General features: G+C 49.9%; 1 protein-coding gene across 1 annotated transcript in view; it reads right to left on the minus strand.

Moving 5' to 3' along the window:
- Nucleotides 1-1,175: 1,175 nt before the first annotated feature.
- The window catches only part of aspscr1 (ASPSCR1 tether for SLC2A4, UBX domain containing), a 33,221-nt gene continuing 14,372 nt past the window's right edge, over nucleotides 1,176-20,024 (minus strand). The window contains exons 10-17 of the mRNA XM_071389724.1: nucleotides 16,781-16,862; nucleotides 16,540-16,606; nucleotides 15,715-15,777; nucleotides 14,231-14,283; nucleotides 12,575-12,626; nucleotides 12,427-12,496; nucleotides 10,346-10,533; nucleotides 1,176-1,400 (exon numbers count right to left, since the gene is read on the minus strand). Of these exons, the coding sequence (XP_071245825.1) occupies nucleotides 1,390-1,400; nucleotides 10,346-10,533; nucleotides 12,427-12,496; nucleotides 12,575-12,626; nucleotides 14,231-14,283; nucleotides 15,715-15,777; nucleotides 16,540-16,606; nucleotides 16,781-16,862 (586 nt within the window). The 3' untranslated portion in view covers nucleotides 1,176-1,389. The remainder of the gene's footprint in view (nucleotides 1,401-10,345; nucleotides 10,534-12,426; nucleotides 12,497-12,574; nucleotides 12,627-14,230; nucleotides 14,284-15,714; nucleotides 15,778-16,539; nucleotides 16,607-16,780; nucleotides 16,863-20,024) is intronic.

Below are 20,024 nucleotides of genomic sequence, written 5' to 3' on the forward strand. Positions count from 1 at the left end.
TGCCAGGCAATTAAAATCTATGGTGGGGAGTGGCCTAGCGTTTGTCCGGAGCAAGGAGTCTGGGTAGCCAGGCAATTAAAATCTATGGTGGGGAGTGGCCTAGCGTTTGTCCGGAGCGAGGAGTCTGGGTTGCCAGGCAATTAAAATCTATGGAGGGGAGTGCACACTCCAAAGAAGGTGGAGACTCTGGGAGAATCTCAATTGCATATTCCTCTCTCTCCTCGCCTCCTTCTCAAAACCTATTGGAGAAGGTCAGAAGGGAGAGCCTCTGACTTTCTCATCCAATGGGTTTTGAGGAGGAAACGAGGACGCGAGGAATATGCAATTGAGATTCTCCCTCTACCAGACACTAGTGTCACCTTTGACCCCCAGACATCAAAGGGTGTGGGATGTCAACACTGATTTAACTGAACCAGACGGGTCCACGATCGGCGTGCTCACCTTGCAGCACCGCATCATATCCGTCAAACAGTGACACAGTAGAACCGGCCCAACTCAACACCTGTCTGTCCCAGCGTCTTGTTTACCGGGAGGAGACGGCAAGAAACGGCAGCCAAGATGCCTGAACGATAAGCAAAGAGCAAGCGGATGGGGCAGGAGGTGTGTCTGCGTGCCGGGTTTGTGTGGGTGTCTGCGGGACAGGTGGTGTGGGTGTCTGCGGGACAGGTGTGTGTGGGTGTCTGCGGGACAGGTGTAGGTGGGTGTCTGCGGGACAGGTGTGTGTGTGGGTGTCTGCGGGACAGGTGTATGTCGGTGTCTGCGGGACAGGTGTGTGTGTGGGTGTCTGCGGGACAGGTGTGTGTGTGGGTGTCTGCGGGACAGGTGTGTGTGGGTCTGCGGGACTTCAAAAGAACCGAACGGGGGCTAATTTATAAAAAAACAACTCCACAAAATATCTGAATGACAGACTGGGCACTGCTCCCCCCTCCCTCTCCATTCTGTGGAATACAAGAATGCAGTCTGAATCCAGGTAGATAACACATGGAGCATGAACAGCAGAGAGTCTCTGGCACGACTTCCAACGAGTGTGTGTGTGTGTGGAGAGAGAAACTAATAGAACAATAGCCTGTTACAATAGAACGGTAGCAATTTAGTAGAGTTCATTCTGTTCTAAGCACTGTTCTAGCTGTTGATATCAACTCAGAGAGAAAACACAACCACATACTGGCAATGGAGATATTTTAGATTCCTTTATTAATTCGTTTCATGTTTTTGAACTCTTGTAAAACTATTTGAAGTGCACACTGGATTCACAATGGGTTTGAATACATCACAATCCACTTTGAACCTGGAATTTCATTTTAAAAAGGTAGGAGGAACAGTGTGTTGGGGCGTCCGCTCTGTTCTGTATGTCCCTCTATGGTAGCCGTAGTCATCTGGTCACAATCCTCATTTCTTACCTGGAGACAATAAAAACATAATATTAGAGGAAATAACAGTTGGATCTTATAAAACTTGACACACAAGTCTTAACGACCATGAATAATGTCCAAAGAAATGTGTTTTCCTTGATCAGCACTGCCACATGTTGACTTTCAGTCAGAAAAATTACTAGGCCTATAACCCGTTATACACTGTTAAGAAAAAAGCTTGCTAGGCCTATAACCCGTTAAACACTGTTAAGAAAGAAGCTTGCTAGGCCTATAACCCGTTATACACTGTTAAGAAAGAAGCTTGCTAGGCCTATAACCCGTTATACACTGTTAAGAAGCTTGCTAGGCCTATTATAACCCGTTATACACTGTTAAGAAGCTTGCTAGGCCTATTATAACCTGTTATACACTGTTAAGAAAGAAGCTTGCTAGGCCTATAACCCGTTAAACACTGTTAAGAAGCTTGCTAGGCCTATTATAACCCGTTATACACTGTTAAGAAGCTTGCTAGGCCTATTATAACCCGTTATACACTGTTAAGAAAGAAGCTTGCGAGGCCTATTATAACCCGTTATACACTGTTAAGAAAGAAGCTTGCTAGGCCTATTATAACCCGTTATACACTGTTAAGAAAGAAGCTTGCGAGGCCTATTATAACCCGTTAAACACTTAAGAAGCTTGCTAGGCCTATTATAACCCATTATACACTTAAGAAAGAAGCTTGCTAGGCCTATTATAACCCATTATACACTGTTAAGAAGCTTGCTAGGCCTATTATAACCCATTATACACTGTTAAGAAAGAAGCTTGCTAGGCCTATTATAACCCATTATACACTTAAGAAAGAAGCTTGCTAGGCCTATTATAACCCACTATACACTGTTAAGAAGCTTGCTAGGCCTATTATAACCCATTATACACTGTTAAAAAATAAGCTTGCGAGGCCTATTATAACCCATTATACACTGTTAAGAAAGAAGCTTGCTAGGCCTATTATAACCCATTATACACTGTTAAGAAGCTTGCTAGGCCTATTATAACCATTATACACTGTTAAGAAGCTTGCTAGGCCTATTATAACCCGTTAAACACTGTTAAGAAAGAAGCTTGCTAGGCCTATTATAACCCGTTAAACACTGTTAAGAAAGAAGCTTGCTAGGCCTATTATAACCTGTTAAACACTTAAGAAGCTTGCGAGGCCTATTATAACCCATTATACACTGTTAAGAAGCTTGCTAGGCCTATTATAACCCATTATACACTGTTAAGAAAGAAGCTTGCTAGGCCTATTATAACCCATTATACACTTAAGAAAGAAGCTTGCTAGGCCTATTATAACCCATTATACACTGTTAAGAAGCTTGCTAGGCCTATTATAACCCATTATACACTGTTAAGAAATACGCTTGCTAGGCCTATTATAACCCATTATACACTTAAGAAAGAAGCTTGCTAGGCCTATTATAACCCATTATACACTGTTAAGAAGCTTGCTAGGCCTATTATAACCCATTATACACTGTTAAGAAAGAAGCTTGCGAGGCCTATTATAACCCATTATACACTTAAGAAGCTTGCTAGGCCTATTATAACCCATTATACACTTAAGAAGCTTGCTAGGCCTATTATAACCCATTATACACTTAAGAAGCTTGCGAGGCCTATTATAACCCATTATACACTTAAGAAGCTTGCTAGGCCTATTATAACCCATTATACACTTAAGAAGCTTGCTAGGCCTATTATAACCCATTATACACTTAAGAAGCTTGCTAGGCCTATTATAACCCATTATACACTTAAGAAGCTTGCTAGGCCTATTATAACCCATTATACACTTAAGAAGCTTGCTAGGCCTATTATAACCCATTATACACTGTTAAGAAAGAAGCTTTAATATCAAAGTGTTAACAGACTCTTCCAGATAGACCAGATAGACAGTCAGAGAGGAAGACAGGCAGACAACCAGATAGTCAGAGAGGAAGACAGGCAGACAACCACATAGACAGTCAGAGAGGAAGACAGGCAGACAACCAACCACATAGACGGTCAGAGGAAGACAGGCAGACAACCACATAGACAGTCAGAGAGGAAGACAGGCAGACAACCACAGACAGTAAGAGGAAGACAGACAGACAACCACAGACAGTAAGAGGAAGACAGGCAGACAACCACATAGACAGTCAGAGAGGAAGACAGGCAGACAACCACATAGACAGTCAGAGGAAGACAGGCAGACAACCACAGACAGTAAGAGGAAGACAGGCAGACAACCACATAGACAGTCAGAGAGGAAGACAGGCAGACAACCACATAGACAGTCAGAGGAAGACAGGCAGACAACCACATAGACAGTCAGAGAGGAAGACAGGCAGACAACCAGATAGACAGTCAGAGAGGAAGACAGGCAGACAACCAGATAGACAGTCAGAGAGGAAGACAGGCAGACAACCAGATAGACAGTCAGAGGAAGACAGGCAGACAACCAGATAGACAGGCAGAGAGGAAGACAGGCAGACAAACAGGGAGACACTACAACAACTAGCCACAGCTCCAACGCCACCAGAAAACACTACAACAACTAGCCACAGCTCCCAAGCCACCAGAAAACACTACAACAACTAGCCACAGCTCCCATGCCACCAGAAAACACTACAACAACTAGCCACAGCTCCCACGCCACCAGAAAACACTACAACAACTAGCCACAGCTCCCACGCCACCAGAAAACACTACAACTAGCCACAGCTCCCACGCCACCAGAAAACACTACAACAACTAGCCACAGCTCCCACGCCACCAGAAAACACTACAACAACTAGCCACAGCTCCCACGCCACCAGAAAACACTACAACAACTAGCCACAGCTCCCACGCCACCAGAAAACACTACAACAACTAGCCACAGCTCCCACGCCACCAGAAAACAATACAACAACTAGCCACAGCTCCCACGCCACCAGAAAACACTACAACAACTATCCACAGCTCCCACGCCACCAGAAAACACTACAACGATCCACAGCTCCCAACGCCACCAGAAAACACAACAACAACTATCCACAGCTCCCACGCCACCAGAAAACACTACAACTAGCCACAGCTCCCACGCCACCAGAAAACACAACAACAACTATCCACAGCTCCCACGCCACCAGAAAACACAACAACAACTATCCACAGCTCCCACGCCACCAGAAAACACTACAACTAGCCACAGCTCCCACGCCACCAGAAAACACAACAACAACTATCCACAGCTCCCACGCCACCAGAAAACACTACAACTAGCCACAGCTCCCACGCCACCAGAAAACACTACAACTAGCCACAGCTCCCACGCCACCAGAAAACACAACAACAACTATCCACAGCTCCCACGCCACCAGAAAACACTACAACAACTAGCCACAGCTCCCACGCCACCAGAAAACACTACAACAACGAGCGAGACCATCCTTCCCACAACCAAAACAGCTGGAGCACCGCGACCACCAGCTCCACCACAACAGAGCAACCCCAGGCTCCGGAGCACCAGACAACAGGAGCCCGCCGTGTTTCATGTGGCCCAGAACGGAGCACTCTGACTGGGGCTGCGTGTCAGCAGAGGTCCCCTGGGGGTGGAGGGGAAACCATCCTGAACTAATAAATGTGTGTGTGAGGGGGTGTGTGTACCGTTCCCCCAGAACAGCATCCTTATCTTTTGACTCATCTGATGTTTCTTTTTCAACACTTCCTGTTGACTGTGGTTTTAAAGAGGGCCCTTCGGAGTGGAGTGTGTGTGTGTATATATATGTGTGTGAAGGAATGTGTTAAAAGCTGCAATCGATTAATGTTTGAAAACAGGGTGGGTGACTTTTAAGGCTGCATGATTTGGACCAACATGTTGAATTGTGATTTTTGATTTGGGACAGATATTGCAATTGCGATTATGAATTGAGATGTTTACTTGGTAATTCCACCAGACATGGTAAAAACAAGGTTCAGGGTAGAGAACATCACCTCTACAATGAGATGAATTCATACATAGTGTGCTAACTGAATACGAAACCAAAGGTAAAAATCAGTCGGCTCAATCATTATTAGAATTTGAATTATAGGTCAAAGTGCCTTAAAAACCTGTAGCACGTAGCCTAGCGACTGTACGGAGCCTAGCGACTGCACGTAGCCTAGCGACTGCACGGAGCCTAGCGATTGCACGGAGCCTAGCGACTGCACAGAGCCTAGCGACTGCACGGAGCCTAGCGACTGCACGGAGCCTAGCGACTGCACGGAGCCTAGCGACTGCACGGAGCCTAGCGACTGCACGTAGCCTAGCGACTGCACGTAGCCTAGCGACTGCACGGAGCCTAGCGACTGCACGGAGCCTAGCGACTGCACGTAGCCTAGCGACTGCACGGAGCCTAGCGACTGCACGGAGCCTAGCGACTGCACGTAGCCTAGCGACTGCACGTAGCCTAGCGACTGCACGGAGCCTAGCGATTGCACGGAGCCTAGCGACTGCACGGAGCCTAGCGACTGCACGTAACCTAGCGACTGCACGGAGCCTAGCGACTGCAAGGAGCAGCTTGTGTATAAAACAGTCTGATCCAGTCATTCAACACGTCATGTTTCAACTTCTCCCGTAACTCTGTTCTACAGTGTTGGGATGGCGACTGTGGAGAAATAGGCTGCCTGTTTAACGTAGGTGTCTGGTTGTGGCCGAGGGGCTTGGCTGCTGTCAGGTGTTTTTAGTTGTTTTTCATGCAATCGTCATAAAGTAGGGGATATTCTTCTAATGATTTAATACACATGTCGTGTTGCCGCTTGTTGTCACTACAACTCTGAGGTACTTTGGCACAACATATGCATTTGGTCATCGGTTTGCCTGTAGCCGAAATACTGCCACACCGCTGAAGCCGCGCCGAAATACTGCGTCCTTCTTTGGCAACAACCCGCTGTTCTCGTTAGCACTAGCAGCACTCATGTATCCAACACACTGAGGTAAAGCCCCAGTGTCTCCTACAGTACTGTCTTTGGTAAAGCCCCAGAGTTTCTCCCACTGTACTGTCTTTGGTAAAGCCCCAGAGTTTCTCCCACTGTACTGTCTTTGGTAAAGCCCCAGTTTCTCCCACTGTACTGTCTTTGGTAAAGCCCCAGTTTCTCCTACTGTACTGTCTTTGGTAAAGCCCCAGAGTTTCTCCTACTGTACTGTCTTTGGTAAAGCCCCAGAGTTTCTCCCACTGTACTGTCTTTGGTAAAGCCCCAGAGTTTCTCCCACTGTACTGTCTTTGGTAAAGCCCCAGAGTTTCTCCCACTGTACTGTCTTTGGTAAAGCCCCAGAGTTTCTCCCACTGTACTGTCTTTGGTAAAGCCCCAGAGTTTCTCCTACTGTACTGTCTTTGGTAAAGCCCCAGAGTTTCTCCTACTGTACTGTCTTTGGTAAAGCCCCAGAGTTTCTCCTACTGTACTGTCTTTGGTAAAGCCCCAGAGTTTCTCCCACTGTACTGTCTTTGGTAAAGCCCCAGAGTTTCTCCCACTGTACTGTCTTTGGTAAAGCCCTCCCTCTCCTCACCAGCATCTAACTGGGCGCTTTAAGCAGGGGACCCTTGTGATTGGTCAGCATCTTCTGTGCGGAGTGAGTGAATGGAGACCAGTGCATCTCATTAGAGGAGGTAGTGTGGTCTAGTTGTATTAATGAAGGGTCAAATAAAGGAGAACACCACAGCCTCTTGCAACATTATATATCACCGACGTCCATATCGCACGTTGGATGTGAATAATCACGTCGCCCACCAGCGTGGTAACATCGTCCACCAGCGTGGTAACATCGTCCACCAGCGTGGTAGCATCGTCCACCAGCGTGGTAACATCATCCACCAGCGTGGTAACATCATCCACCAGCGTGGTAACATCATCCACCAGCGTGGTAACATCGTCCACCAGCGTGGTAACGTCGCCCACCAACGTGGTAGCATGGTAACATCGTCCACCAGCGTGGTAACGTCGCCCACCAGCGTGGTAGAGTGGTAACATCGTCCACCAACGTGGTAGCATGGTAACATCGTCCACCAGCGTGGTAACATCGTCCACCAGCGTGGTAACGTCGTCCACCAGCGTGGTAACGTCGTCCACCAGCGTGGTAACATCGTCCACCAGCGTGGTAACATCGTCCACCAGCGTGGTAACGTCGTCCACCAGCGTGGTAACGTCGTCCACCAGCGTGGTAACATCGTCCACCAGCGTGGTAGAGTGGTAACATCGTCCACCAGCGTGGTAACATCGTCCACCAGCGTGGTAGAGTGGTAACATCGTCCACCAGCGTGGTAACATCGTCCACCAACGTGGTAACGTCGTCCACCAGCGTGGTAACGTCGTCCACCAGCGTGGTAACATCGTCCACCAGCGTGGTAACGTCGTCCACCAGCGTGGTAACGTCGTCCACCAGCGTGGTAACATCGTCCACCAGCGTGGTAACATCGTCCACCAGCGTGGTAACGTCGTCCACCAGCGTGGTAACGTCGTCCACCAGCGTGGTAACGTCGTCCACCAGCGTGGTAACATCGTCCACCAGCGTGGTAGCGTGGTAACGTCGTCCACCAGCGTGGTAACATCGTCCACCAGCGTGGTAACATCGTCCACGAGCGTGGTAACATCGTCCACCAGCGTGGTAACATCGTCCACGAGCGTGGTAACATCGTCCACCAGCGTGGTAACATCGTCCACCAGCGTGGTAACGTCGTCCACCAGCGTGGTAACGTCGCCCACCAGCGTGGTAACGTCGCCCACCAGCGTGGTAACATCGTCCACCAGCGTGGTAGAGTGGTAACATCGTCCACCAGCGTGGTAACGTGGTAACATCGTCCACCAGCGTGGTAACGTGGTAACGTGGTCCACCAGCGTGGTAACGTGGTAACATCGTCCACCAGCGTGGTAACATCGTCCACCAGCGTGGTAGAGTGGTAACATCGTCCACCAGCGTGATAGCGTGGTAACGTCGTCCACCAGCGTGGTAACATCGTCCACCAGCGTGGTAGAGTGGTAACATCGTCCACCAGCGTGGTAGCGTGGTAACGTCGTCCACCAGCGTGGTAGAGTGGTAACATCGTCCACCAGCGTGGTAGCGTGGTAACGTCGTCCACTAGCGTGGTAGCGTGGTAACGTCGTCCACCAGCGTGGTAACGTCGTCCACCAGCGTGGTAGAGTGGTAACGTCGTCCACCAGCGTGGTAGAGTGGTAACATCGTCCACCAGCGTGGTAACGTGGTCCACCAGCGTGGTAACGTCGTCCACCAGCGTGGTAACGTCGTCCACCAGCGTGGTAACATCGTCCACCAGCGTGGTAGCGTGGTAACGTCGTCCACCAGCGTGGTAACATCGTCCACCAGCGTGGTAACATCGTCCACCAGCGTGGTAACATCGTCCACCAGCGTGGTAGAGTGGTAACGTCGCCCACCAGCATGGTAACATCGTCCACCAGCGTGGTAACGTCGTCCACCAGCGTGGTAACATCGTCCACCAGCGTGGTAGAGTGGTAACGTCGTCCACCAGCGTGGTAACATCGTCCACCAGCGTGGTAACGTGGTAACGTCGTCCACCAGCGTGGTAGCGTCGCCCACCAGCGTGGTAACATCGTCCACCAGCGTGGTAGAGTGGTAACATCGTCCACCAGCGTGGTAACATCGTCCACCAGCGTGGTAGAGTGGTAACATCGTCCACCAGCGTGGTAGAGTGGTAACATCGTCCACCAGCATGGTAACGTCGTCCACCAGCGTGGTAACGTCGTCCACCAGCGTGGTAACATCGTCCACCAGCGTGGTAACGTGGGAACGTTGTCCACCAGTGTGGTAGCGTGGTAACGTCGTACACCAGCGTGGTAGCGTCGCCCACCAGCGTGGTAACATCGTCCACCAGCGTGGTAACATCGTCCACCAGCGTGGTAACATCGTCCACCAGCGTGGTAACATCATCCACCAGCGTGGTAGAGTGGTAACATCGTCCACCAGCGTGGTAACGTCGTCCACCAGCGTGGTAACATCATCCACCAGCGTGGTAACGTGGTAACATCGTCCACCAGCGTGGTAACATCGTCCACCAGCATGGTAACATCGTCCACCAGCATGGTAACATCGTCCACCAGCGTGGTAACATCGTCCACCAGCGTGGTAGCGTGGTAACGGCATCCACCAGCGTGGTAACGTCGTCCACCAGCGTGGTAACATCGTCCACCAGCGTGGTAACATCGTCCACCAGCGTGGTAACGTCGTCCACCAGCGTGGTAACATCGTCCACCAGCGTGGTAGCGTGGTAACGGCGTCCACCAGTGTGGTAACGTCGTCCACCAGCGTGGTAGCGTGGTAACGGCGTCCACCAGCGTGGTAACGTCGTCCACCAGCGTGGTAACGGCGTCCACCAGCGTGGTAACGTCGTCCACCAGCGTGGTAACGTCGCCCACCAGCGTGGTAACGTCGTCCACCAGCGTGGTAACACTATGTCAGTGTAAACAGGGTCAGCATGCTGAAGAGGGAAACTGCAACGTCTCAGAACATAGGACACTGAACAGATGAACTAGGAATTGCCAATCCATTCGTTTTAGGATGAACTCTCCCATTAAAACAATTATAATAATTTGGTAGGTGCTTATAATTGTCCTGTTTCACACTTGTGGAGTGTAGTTGTGTGGATTGGTTAACGTGTTTGTAGCATATCCTAACTCCCCCTGAGACATCCACAGTAAGCAGGGGTTAAGTGCCTTGCTCAGGGGCACAACGGCAGAGTTTTCACCGTCGGCTCCAGGATTATGAACCAGCCACCTTTAGGCTACTGGCCCAACGCTCTGACCTCGAGGCTTCCTGCCGTCCTGGTGGAATTAGATGATGATCTGTCACACTCTTTAACAATGATGGAAAATTGCTGATGCTCCCTTTATCAGTTAGGTAATAGTAGGTCATTTTAGAGTGACCTACCCTTTAACAGGTCTGATTGGTAGTGTACCTGGCAGTTTGAGCCACTTGGGGACCTTGCCGGTGTCCGTCCTGACTGGTTTGGGGGCCTGGCTGTGTGTGTTAGGGTCCTCCTCCTCCTCCTCAATCTCCCTGGTCCCCGCGGGGGGGTCTGGAAGGGGCTCCTCTGTTACCATGGAAGAGAAGGAGGAGGAGGGGGGCGAAGACCTGGGCATACAGCTGAGAGGGGGGGAGAGAGGGTGAGGAATGAAGGGAGAGAGAAAGGGATGGAGGGGAGGAAAGAAGGGAGAGAGAAAGGGATGGAGGGGAGGAAAGAAGGGAGAGAGAAAGGGATGGAGGGGAGGAAAGAGCATTCAGTCCACAGGATTTCATCAGATGTGTATTCTGAACACACACACACTTCCTGTACTTTACATTCTATCTCTAGACCCCCAACTCATGGAAAGAAATGTCTGTATTCTCCAGATGGGGCAGGGGACGTGTTTGGGAAGTGGAGTGTGTGTCCCAGGGGGTTCAGGACAGGGGACGTGTTTGGGAAGTGGAGCGTGTGTCCCAGGGGGTTCAGGACAGGGGACGTGTTTGGGACGTGGAGTGTGTGTCCCAGGGGGTTCAGGGCAGGGGACGTGTTTGGGAAGTGGAGTGTGTCCCAGGGGGTTCAGGACAGGGGACGTGTTTGGGAAGTGGAGTGTGTGTCCCAGGGGGTTCAGGACAGGGGACGTGTTTGGGAAGTGGAGTGTGTGTCCCAGGGGGTTCAGGACAGGGGACGTGTTTGGGAAGTGGAGCGTGTGTCCCAGGGGGTTCAGGGCAGGGGACGTGTTTGGGAAGTGGAGTGTGTCCCCCAGGGGGTTCAGGACAGGGGACGTGTTTGGGAAGTGGAGTGTGTGTCCCAGGGGGTTCAGGACAGGGGACGTGTTTGGGAAGTGGAGTGTGTGTCCCAGGGGGTTCAGGGCAGGGGACGTGTTTGGGAAGTAGAGTGTGTGTCCCAGGGGGTTCAGGGCAGGGGACGTGTTTGGGAAGTGGAGTGTGTGTCCCAGGGGGTTCAGGGCAGGGGACGTGTTTGGGAAGTGGAGTGTGTGTCCCAGGGGGTTCAGGGCAGGGGACGTGTTTGGGAAGTGGAGTGTGTGTCCCAGGGGGTTCAGGGCAGGGGACGTGTTTGGGACGTGGAGTGTGTGTCCCAGGGGGTTCAGGGCAGGGGACGTGTTTGGGACGTGGAGTGCGTGTCCCCGGGGGTTCAGGGCAGGGGACGTGTTTGGGAAGTGGAGTGTTTGTCCCAGGGGGTTCAGGCTCTTTCATGTGGCCAGGACTAGTGACCTCAGAGGTTAGGAAAGGTCATGACACCACTATCACATGACTTCCTGTCCAGGAGATGGAACAAACACATCCTCTCCTGACAGAACAACATTTCACCTTTGACCCGGGTGGCACATTATTAATAACTTAAACGTCCCTCTGTTTTCCTCTCTCTCTCTTTCCCCCCTTTCCCACTCCCCCTCTCTCTCTCTTACCCCCCTTTCCCACTCCCCCTCTCACCCCCCTTTCCCACTCCCCCTCTCTCTCTCTTACCTCCCTTTCCCACTCCCCCTCTCTCTCTCTCTCACCCCCCTTTCCCACTCCCCCACTCTCTCTCTTACCCCCCTTTCCCACTCCCCCTCTCTCTCTCTCTCCCTCACAGAAGTAGGGGAGAGGTAGAAGGTGCCCTGGCATCCCCTTTGAAGCTAACAGTGGAATTAGTGACAGGAGGAGGAGAGAGGTGGGGAGCGGTAGAGAGGGGTGTGGATGGATGAAAGGGGGAGATGGGTTAATGAGGTGTGTGTGTCCTCCACTGATGGTGGAGAGGGCAACAGGTGGGGGTCAGTTTGGGGAAATGGCTCTATCTTTAGAGGAAGGGGGAGGAGGGGTGTGTGTTCGTGCGTTTGGCCGGAACTCTTCAAAGGGATTCCGATGATGACAGCAATGTGACAGGAAAATAGAGCCGTCGCCCGGGGATACACAGCCCGAGCCGTGTTGCCAAGACGATGGGGCAGTTCCACCAACAGGCTTTTCGGATGCTCTCCTTCTCACGCACAAATAGAATGTTGTTGTTTGGTTGTTAAATGTCAATAGTAGACTGACCCAGCAATGGCCTCGTCTGCTTGTAGGGCAGAGACACTGGAATCCAGGAGAAGTCTCTCTAAGTAACTCTCTGTGGAGAGAGAACACATCAGAACCAGCTCATCCAAGTCAACATGATTAAATCAAACCGAGGTAAAGGGAGACGGACCTGTCTTGACGTCAGAGCCAAAGTAGACCAGGGCAGCAGGGAACAGGTCAGCCTGGACAGAGAGGGAGAGAGACGCTCGTTTCTATCTACTTCTAACACGCAAACACATTCTTCACCGTCAACAAACATGGCGGCACACAGTTCAGTTTGAAGTCAACCACTAACTGAAGGCTCATCCAGCGGTTGGGAAAACACCTTCACCACGCGAGCCAAACAAAACCTCTGAATCACAACCCCTTAAAGTGAAGGTTAAATGGTGCTGATGGCTGTAATGCCTGACAGACTGGTGATTACAGGGTGAAAACAGACAGAGTTAAGTTATTATTCTGACTCTGCTGTTTACCTGAGAGATGTAGGCAGACAGACCGTTAAAAACACCTCTAGTGCTGTCTGCTGAGGATAGACACAGCCCCAAAACCTTCTCTACCCCTCCCTGTTCTCTCTCTACCCATCTCCCCTCCATCCTCCCCCTGTCCTCTCTCCACCCATCTCCCCTCCATCCTCCCCGTCCTCTTGCCTCCTCCCTCTGTCCTCTCTCTACCCCCTCTGTCCTCTCTCTACCCCTCTCCTGTCCTCTCTCGCCTCCTCCTCCCTCTGTCCTCTCTCTACCCCCCCTGTCCATCTCCCTCTGTCCTCTATCTACTCCTTTCCCCTCCCCCCTCTGTCCTCTCTCTACCCCTTTCCCCTCTGTCCTCTCCCCTCTCTGTCCTTTCTCTACCCTTCTCCCCTCTCTCCCCTCTCTACCCCTTCCCCTTCTGTCCTCTCTCTACCCCTTTCCCCTCTGTCCTCTCTCTCTCTCCCTCCCTCCCTCCCCCCCTCCCTCCCTCTCCCCCCTTCCCCTCTCTCTCTCTCCTCCTCCCTCTCTCTACCCCTTTCCCCTCTGTCCTCTCTCTCCCTCCTCCCTCTCTCTACCCCTTTCCCCTCTCTCTCCCCTCTGTCCTCTCTCTCCTTCCTCTCTCTAGTCCCTCTGGTTTCTATTATGGACAGAGCTGTTAATGACTATTATTAGAGACTCTGAACAAGAAACAATGTGTAGCAATGGGATAACAGACATTCCACCTCTCTCTCCCTGGGCACAACATGCTCCCTTTGGCACTGGACATCTCAATAGGCCGGGGAGAGATAGAGGGGAGGGCTACTATCAAAGGGATGTGGGATGGGAAACATTCCTTCTGTGACATGACACAAAGTGATTGAAGATTGTCTGTGTGTGTGTGTGTGTGATGGCTCCAGAATATCTCTCCAGACTGGTGTGTACTTCTAAGGGTGTAATCATGGCGATCTCTACACTCCCTGTGAATCTAACCCTTGCAACCTCACACATCAGACACTGCCCCCCCTTCACTCACCCCCCCCCCCATCTCTCCCCCCCGTCTCTCTCTCTCCTCACCCCAGATCAAACAGTGGTGAAGGTCAGTAGGGCAGAAAATGGACACAGAGAGAGAGACATTTATTTTTCTAAAGCACATGAGAATTCCTTGTGTTGTGTTGTTATTGTGTAAGGTTCATGTGACGTCTCCATGCTGTTTCAAACCCACTAGAACCCTAATTAATATTTACACTGCTTGGAGCAACAATAAATAAAGTTAACCAGTCCAATTTAATTCCTGTGGGTGGGGGGGGGTGGGGGGGGGGGATATGTGACAGGAACCTTACCTGAAAGAGGGTGGCTGTTGGGTCCTCCAGAATGGTTTTAGGAGGAGCGATGACTGGAAGAGAGGAAAGGATCATTTTATATCCAAAATGAGAGAGAGAGATGGAGAGATTCTAATCTCCCTCTCTCCCCCCATCCCTCCCCCTGAGGACCTGAGCTCTAGGGCTATGCCTCAGGACTCCTGGCTGTCCCCGTCCCTCCCCCTGAGGACCTGAGCTCTAGGGCCATGCCTCAGAACTCCTGGCTGTCCCCGTCCCTCCCCCTGAGGACCTGAGCTCTAGGGCCATGCCTCAGGACTCCTGGCTGTCCCCGTCCTTCTCCCTGAGGACCTGAGCTCTACGGCCATGTTTCAGAACTCCTGGCTGTCCCCGTCCCTCCCCCTGAGGACCTGAGCTCTAGGGCCATGCCTCAGGACTCCTGGCTGTCCCCGTCCCTCCCCCTGAGCTCTACGGCCATGTTTCAGAACTCCTGGCTGTCCCCGTCCCTCCCCCTGAGGACCTGAGCTCTAGGGCCATGCCTCAGGACTCCTGGCTGTCCCCGTCCCTCCCCCTGAGGACCTGAGCTCTAGGGCCATGTTTCAGGACTCCTGGCTGTCCCCGTCCCTCCCCCTGAGGACCTGAGCTCTAGGGCCATGCCTCAGGACTCCAGGCTGTCCCCGTCCCTCCCCCTGAGGACCTGAGCTCTACGGCCATGTTTCAGAACTCCTGGCTGTCCCCGTCCCTCCCCCTGAGGACCTGAGCTCTAGGGCCATGTTTCAGGACTCCAGGCTGTCCCCGTCCCCAGTCATGCTGCCAATCAAGGTCCTGTTCACCAGACCTGCTGTTTCCACCCTCCCTGTCTCTTCCAGTCACTGTGCTGCTACATCTACATTGCTGATGTAAAAAGGGCTTTATAAATATACTGAACACAAATATAAAACACAACATGTAGTGTTGGTCCTATGTTTCATGAGCTGAAATAAAATATCCCAAAAATGTTCCATACGCACAAAAAGCGTATTTCTCTAAACTGTTTTGCAATAATGTGTTTACATCCCTGTTAGTAAGCATTTCTCCTTTGTAAAGATAATCCATCCACCTGACAGGTGTGGCATATCAAGAAGCTGATTAAACAGCATGATCATTACACATAAAAGACCACTCTACAATGTGCAGGTCTGTCACACAACACAACGCCACAGAAGTCTCAAGTGGAGGGAGTGTGCTGACTGAAATCCACAGATTGGGGCCTAAAATGTATTTCAATTGACTGATTTCCTTATATGAACTGTAACTCATTAGAATCGTTTAAATTGTTGCATTTAACTTTTATATTTGTGTTCAGTATAAAGTTGATTGAGAGAGACGGAGCGAGAGAGAGAGAGAGACGGAGCGAGAGAGAGAGACGGAGCGAGAGAGAGAGAGAGAGAGAGAGAGAGAGAGAGAGAGAGACGGAGAGAGAGAGAGAGAGACGGAGCGAGAGAGACGGAGTGAGGAACGATACTCACACAGGTAGAAGGGTAGTTGGGGGTCCTGCAGGTGGATCTTCACAAAGTGCCTCAGAGCAGCAACTGGACGGACAGTTGAAAACCACCTGGTTATTCCATCACATCTCTACGGTTCCAGTTTGATTCTAATGTCAGATAGATATCAACTAGCGTCTAGAGTCAACACAGAGTTACTAATAACAGGAGACAGAGAGGGAGAGAGGAAGAGAGAGAGAGGGAGAGAGAGAGAAAGAGAGGGAGAGAGGAAGAGAGATTGAGTGATAGATGGAGAGAGAGAGAAAGAGAGAGGGAAAGAGGAAGAGAGATTGAAGGATAGATGGAGAGAGAGAGAAAGAGAGGGAGAGAGGAAGAGAGATTGAAGGATAGATGGAGAGAGAGAGAGAAAGAGAGAGGGAAAGAGGAAGAGAGATTGAAGGATAGATGGAGAGAGAGAGAAAGAGAGAGGAAGAGAGATTGAAGGATAGATGGAGAGAGAGAGAGAAAGAGAGGGAGAGAGAGGAAGAGAGATTGAAGGATAGAGGGAGAGGGAGAGAAAGAGGGAGAGAGAGGAAGAGAGATTGAATGATAGATGGAGAGAGAGAGACTGAAGGATAGATGGAGAGAGAGAGAAAGAGAGAGGGCGAGAGGAAGAGAGATTGAAGGATAGAGGGAGAGGGAGAGAAAGAGAGGAAGAGAGATTGAAGGATAGAGGGAGAGAGAGGAAGAGAGATTGAAGGATAGAGGGAGAGATCTACCTGTCTAGAGTCAACACAGAGTTACTAATAACAGGAGACAGAGAGGAAGAGAGATTGAAGGATAGATGGAGAGAGAGAGAAAGAGATCTACCTGTCTCTAGAGGTCTGAAGAATCCCTGTAGAACACGTCTGTCAGGGAACTGGACCCTCAGAACTACCTGGACACACACACACACACACACACATTATTATATTGCTAATGTTACCGTAGTAACAGATTTAGGACCACTATTGGCATCCACCTCCAGGTTAGTGTTCGATTCCATGTAAGGAGAAATTCAAGGGTATCTGACACACACACGGGCGAACACACATCCACCCACACAACTCACTCGGGGGTATCTGTCCATCTTATCCTTCATCTGAGATTCTCTCAGAGCTTTAGTCATCAGAGGAGCCTCCTCTAGTACCCTCCTAAAGGGAGAGAGAGGGGAGAGGAGAGAGAGAGGGGAGAGGAGAGAGAGGGGAGAGGAGAGAGAGGGGAGAGGAGAGAGAGGGGAGAGGAGAGGAGAGAGGACATAGAGGGGAGAGGAAATAGAGGGGAGAGGAGAAAGAGAAAGGAGAGAGCGAGAGAGAGATGATTTACAGTTGACTTTTTGACGTGTGTGTGTGTGTGTGTGTGTGTGTGTGTGTGTGTGTGTGTGTGTGTGTGTGTGTGTGTGTGTGTGTGTGTGTGTGTGTGTGTGTGTGTGTGTGTGTGTGTGATCACTGTGGTCAATGTAATTCTAGCCTTGATAATCTGTCTAGTGTGGTGTCACACAGAGGCTGGGGAGGCAGACATCTCTTTTGTAGAAGACATCGTAAAGAACCAATCAGGTGCACGCACATACCACACAGCAACGTTTCCCAGCATTCCCCACAGTCATTCTCCAAAGCGTCTAATTAAGTCATTGGCATACTGTAATTTGAGTATATATATAAACCCATATAGAAATTCCCTGACTGACTGCTTTCAGACCTTAACCAATAGAAGGTAAAAACTGACCCCAGATCTGCTCTTCTTACTTTTGTTTACACATGACACTGGGTTATCCTAACTAACTAAATCCAGGATGTCAAAACTGACCCCAGATCTGCTCTTGACAGGTAGCCTAGCAGTTAAGAGCATTGGGCCAGTAACCGAAAGGTCGCTGGTTTGAATCCCCAAACGGCCTAGATAAGAACATCTGTCAATGTGCCTTTGAGCAAAGCACTTAACCCTCGTCGCTCCTGTAAGTCTCTCTGGATCAGAGCGTCTGCTAAATGACTCACTAACTGTAAGTCTCTCTGGATCAGAGCATCTGCTAAATGACTCACTAACTGTAAGTCTCTCTGGATCAGAGTGTCTGCTAAATGACTCACTAACTGTAAGTCTCTCTGGATCAGAGTGTCTGCTAAATGACTCACTAACTGTAAGTCTCTCTGGATCAGAGCGTCTGCTAAATGACTCACTAACTGTAAGTCTCTCTGGATCAGAGCGTCTGCTAAATGACTCACTAACTGTAAGTCTCTGGATCAGAGCGTCTGCTAAATGACTCACTAACTGTAAGTCTCTCTGGGTCAGAGCGTCTGCTAAATGACTCACTAACTGTAAGTCTCTCTGGATCAGAGCGTCTGCTAAATGACTCACTAACTGTAAGTCTCTCTGGATCAGAGCGTCTGCTAAATGACTCACTAACTGTAAGTCTCTCTGGATCAGAGCGTCTGCTAAATGACTCACTAACTGTAAGTCTCTCTGGGTCAGAGCGTCTGCTAAATGACTCACTAACTGTAAGTCTCTCTGGATCAGAGCGTCTGCTAAATGACTCACTAACTGTAAGTCTCTCTGGATCAGAGCGTCTGCTAAATGACTCACTAACTGTAAGTCTCTCTGGATCAGAGCGTCTGCTAAATGACTCACTAACTGTAAGTCTCTCTGGATCAGAGCGTCTGCTAAATGACTCACTAACTGTAAGTCTCTCTGGATCAGAGCGTCTGCTAAATGACTCACTAACTGTAAGTCTCTCTGGATCAGAGCGTCTGCTAAATGACTCACTAACTGTAAGTCTCTCTGGATCAGAGCGTCTGCTAAATGACTCACTAACTGTAAGTCTCTCTGGATCAGAGCGTCTGCTAAATGACTCACTAACTGTAAGTCTCTCTGGATCAGAGCGTCTGCTAAATGACTCACTAACTGTAAGTCTCTCTGGATCAGAGCGTCTGCTAAATGACTCACTAACTGTAAGTCTCTCTGGATCAGAGCGTCTGCTAAATGACTCACTAACTGTAAGTCTCTCTGGATCAGAGCGTCTGCTAAATGACTCACTAACTGTAAGTCTCTCTGGATCAGAGCGTCTGCTAAATGACTCACTAACTGTAAGTCTCTCTGGATCAGAGCGTCTGCTAAATGACTCACTAACTGTAAGTCTCTCTGGATCAGAGTGTCTGCTAAATGACTCACTAACTGTAAGTCTCTCTGGATCAGAGCGTCTGCTAAATGACTCACTAACTGTAAGTCTCTCTGGATCAGAGCGTCTGCTAAATGACTCACTAACTGTAAGTCTCTCTGGATCAGAGCGTCTGCTAAATGACTCACTAACTGTAAGTCTCTCTGGATCAGAGCGTCTGCTAAATGACTCACTAACTGTAAGTCTCTCTGGATCAGAGCGTCTGCTAAATGACTCACTAACTGTAAGTCTCTCTGGATCAGAGCGTCTGCTAAATGACTCACTAACTGTAAGTCTCTCTGGATCAGAGCGTCTGCTAAATGACTCACTAACTGTAAGTCTCTCTGGATCAGAGCGTCTGCTAAATGACTCACTAACTGTAAGTCTCTCTGGATCAGAGCGTCTGCTAAATGACTCACTAACTGTAAGTCTCTCTGGATCAGAGCGTCTGCTAAATGACTCACTAACTGTAAGTCTCTCTGGATCAGAGCGTCTGCTAAATGACTCACTAACTGTAAGTCTCTCTGGATCAGAGCGTCTGCTAAATGACTCACTAACTGTAAGTCTCTCTGGATCAGAGCGTCTGCTAAATGACTCACTAACTGTAAGTCTCTCTGGATCAGAGCGTCTGCTAAATGACTCACTAACTGTAAGTCTCTCTGGATCAGAGCGTCTGCTAAATGACTCACTAACTGTAAGTCTCTCTGGATCAGAGCGTCTGCTAAATGACTCACTAACTGTAAGTCTCTCTGGATCAGAGCGTCTGCTAAATGACTCACTAACTGTAAGTCTCTCTGGATCAGAGCGTCTGCTAAATGACTCACTAACTGTAAGTCTCTCTGGATCAGAGCGTCTGCTAAATGACTCACTAACTGTAAGTCTCTCTGGATCAGAGCATCTGCTAAATGACTCACTAACTGTAAGTGACTCTGGGTCAGAGCGTCTGCTAAATGACTCACTAACTGTAAGTCTCTCTGGATCAGAGCGTCTGCTAAATGACTCACTAACTGTAAGTCTCTCTGGATCAGAGCGTCTGCTAAATGACTCACTAACTGTAAGTCTCTCTGGATCAGAGCGTCTGCTAAATGACTCACTAACTGTAAGTCTCTCTGGATCAGAGCGTCTGCTAAATGACTCACTAACTGTAAGTCTCTCTGGATCAGAGCATCTG

This window comes from Salvelinus alpinus, chromosome 2 (genome assembly GCF_045679555.1).
Source record: "Salvelinus alpinus chromosome 2, SLU_Salpinus.1, whole genome shotgun sequence".
Lineage (NCBI taxonomy): Eukaryota > Metazoa > Chordata > Actinopteri > Salmoniformes > Salmonidae > Salvelinus > Salvelinus alpinus.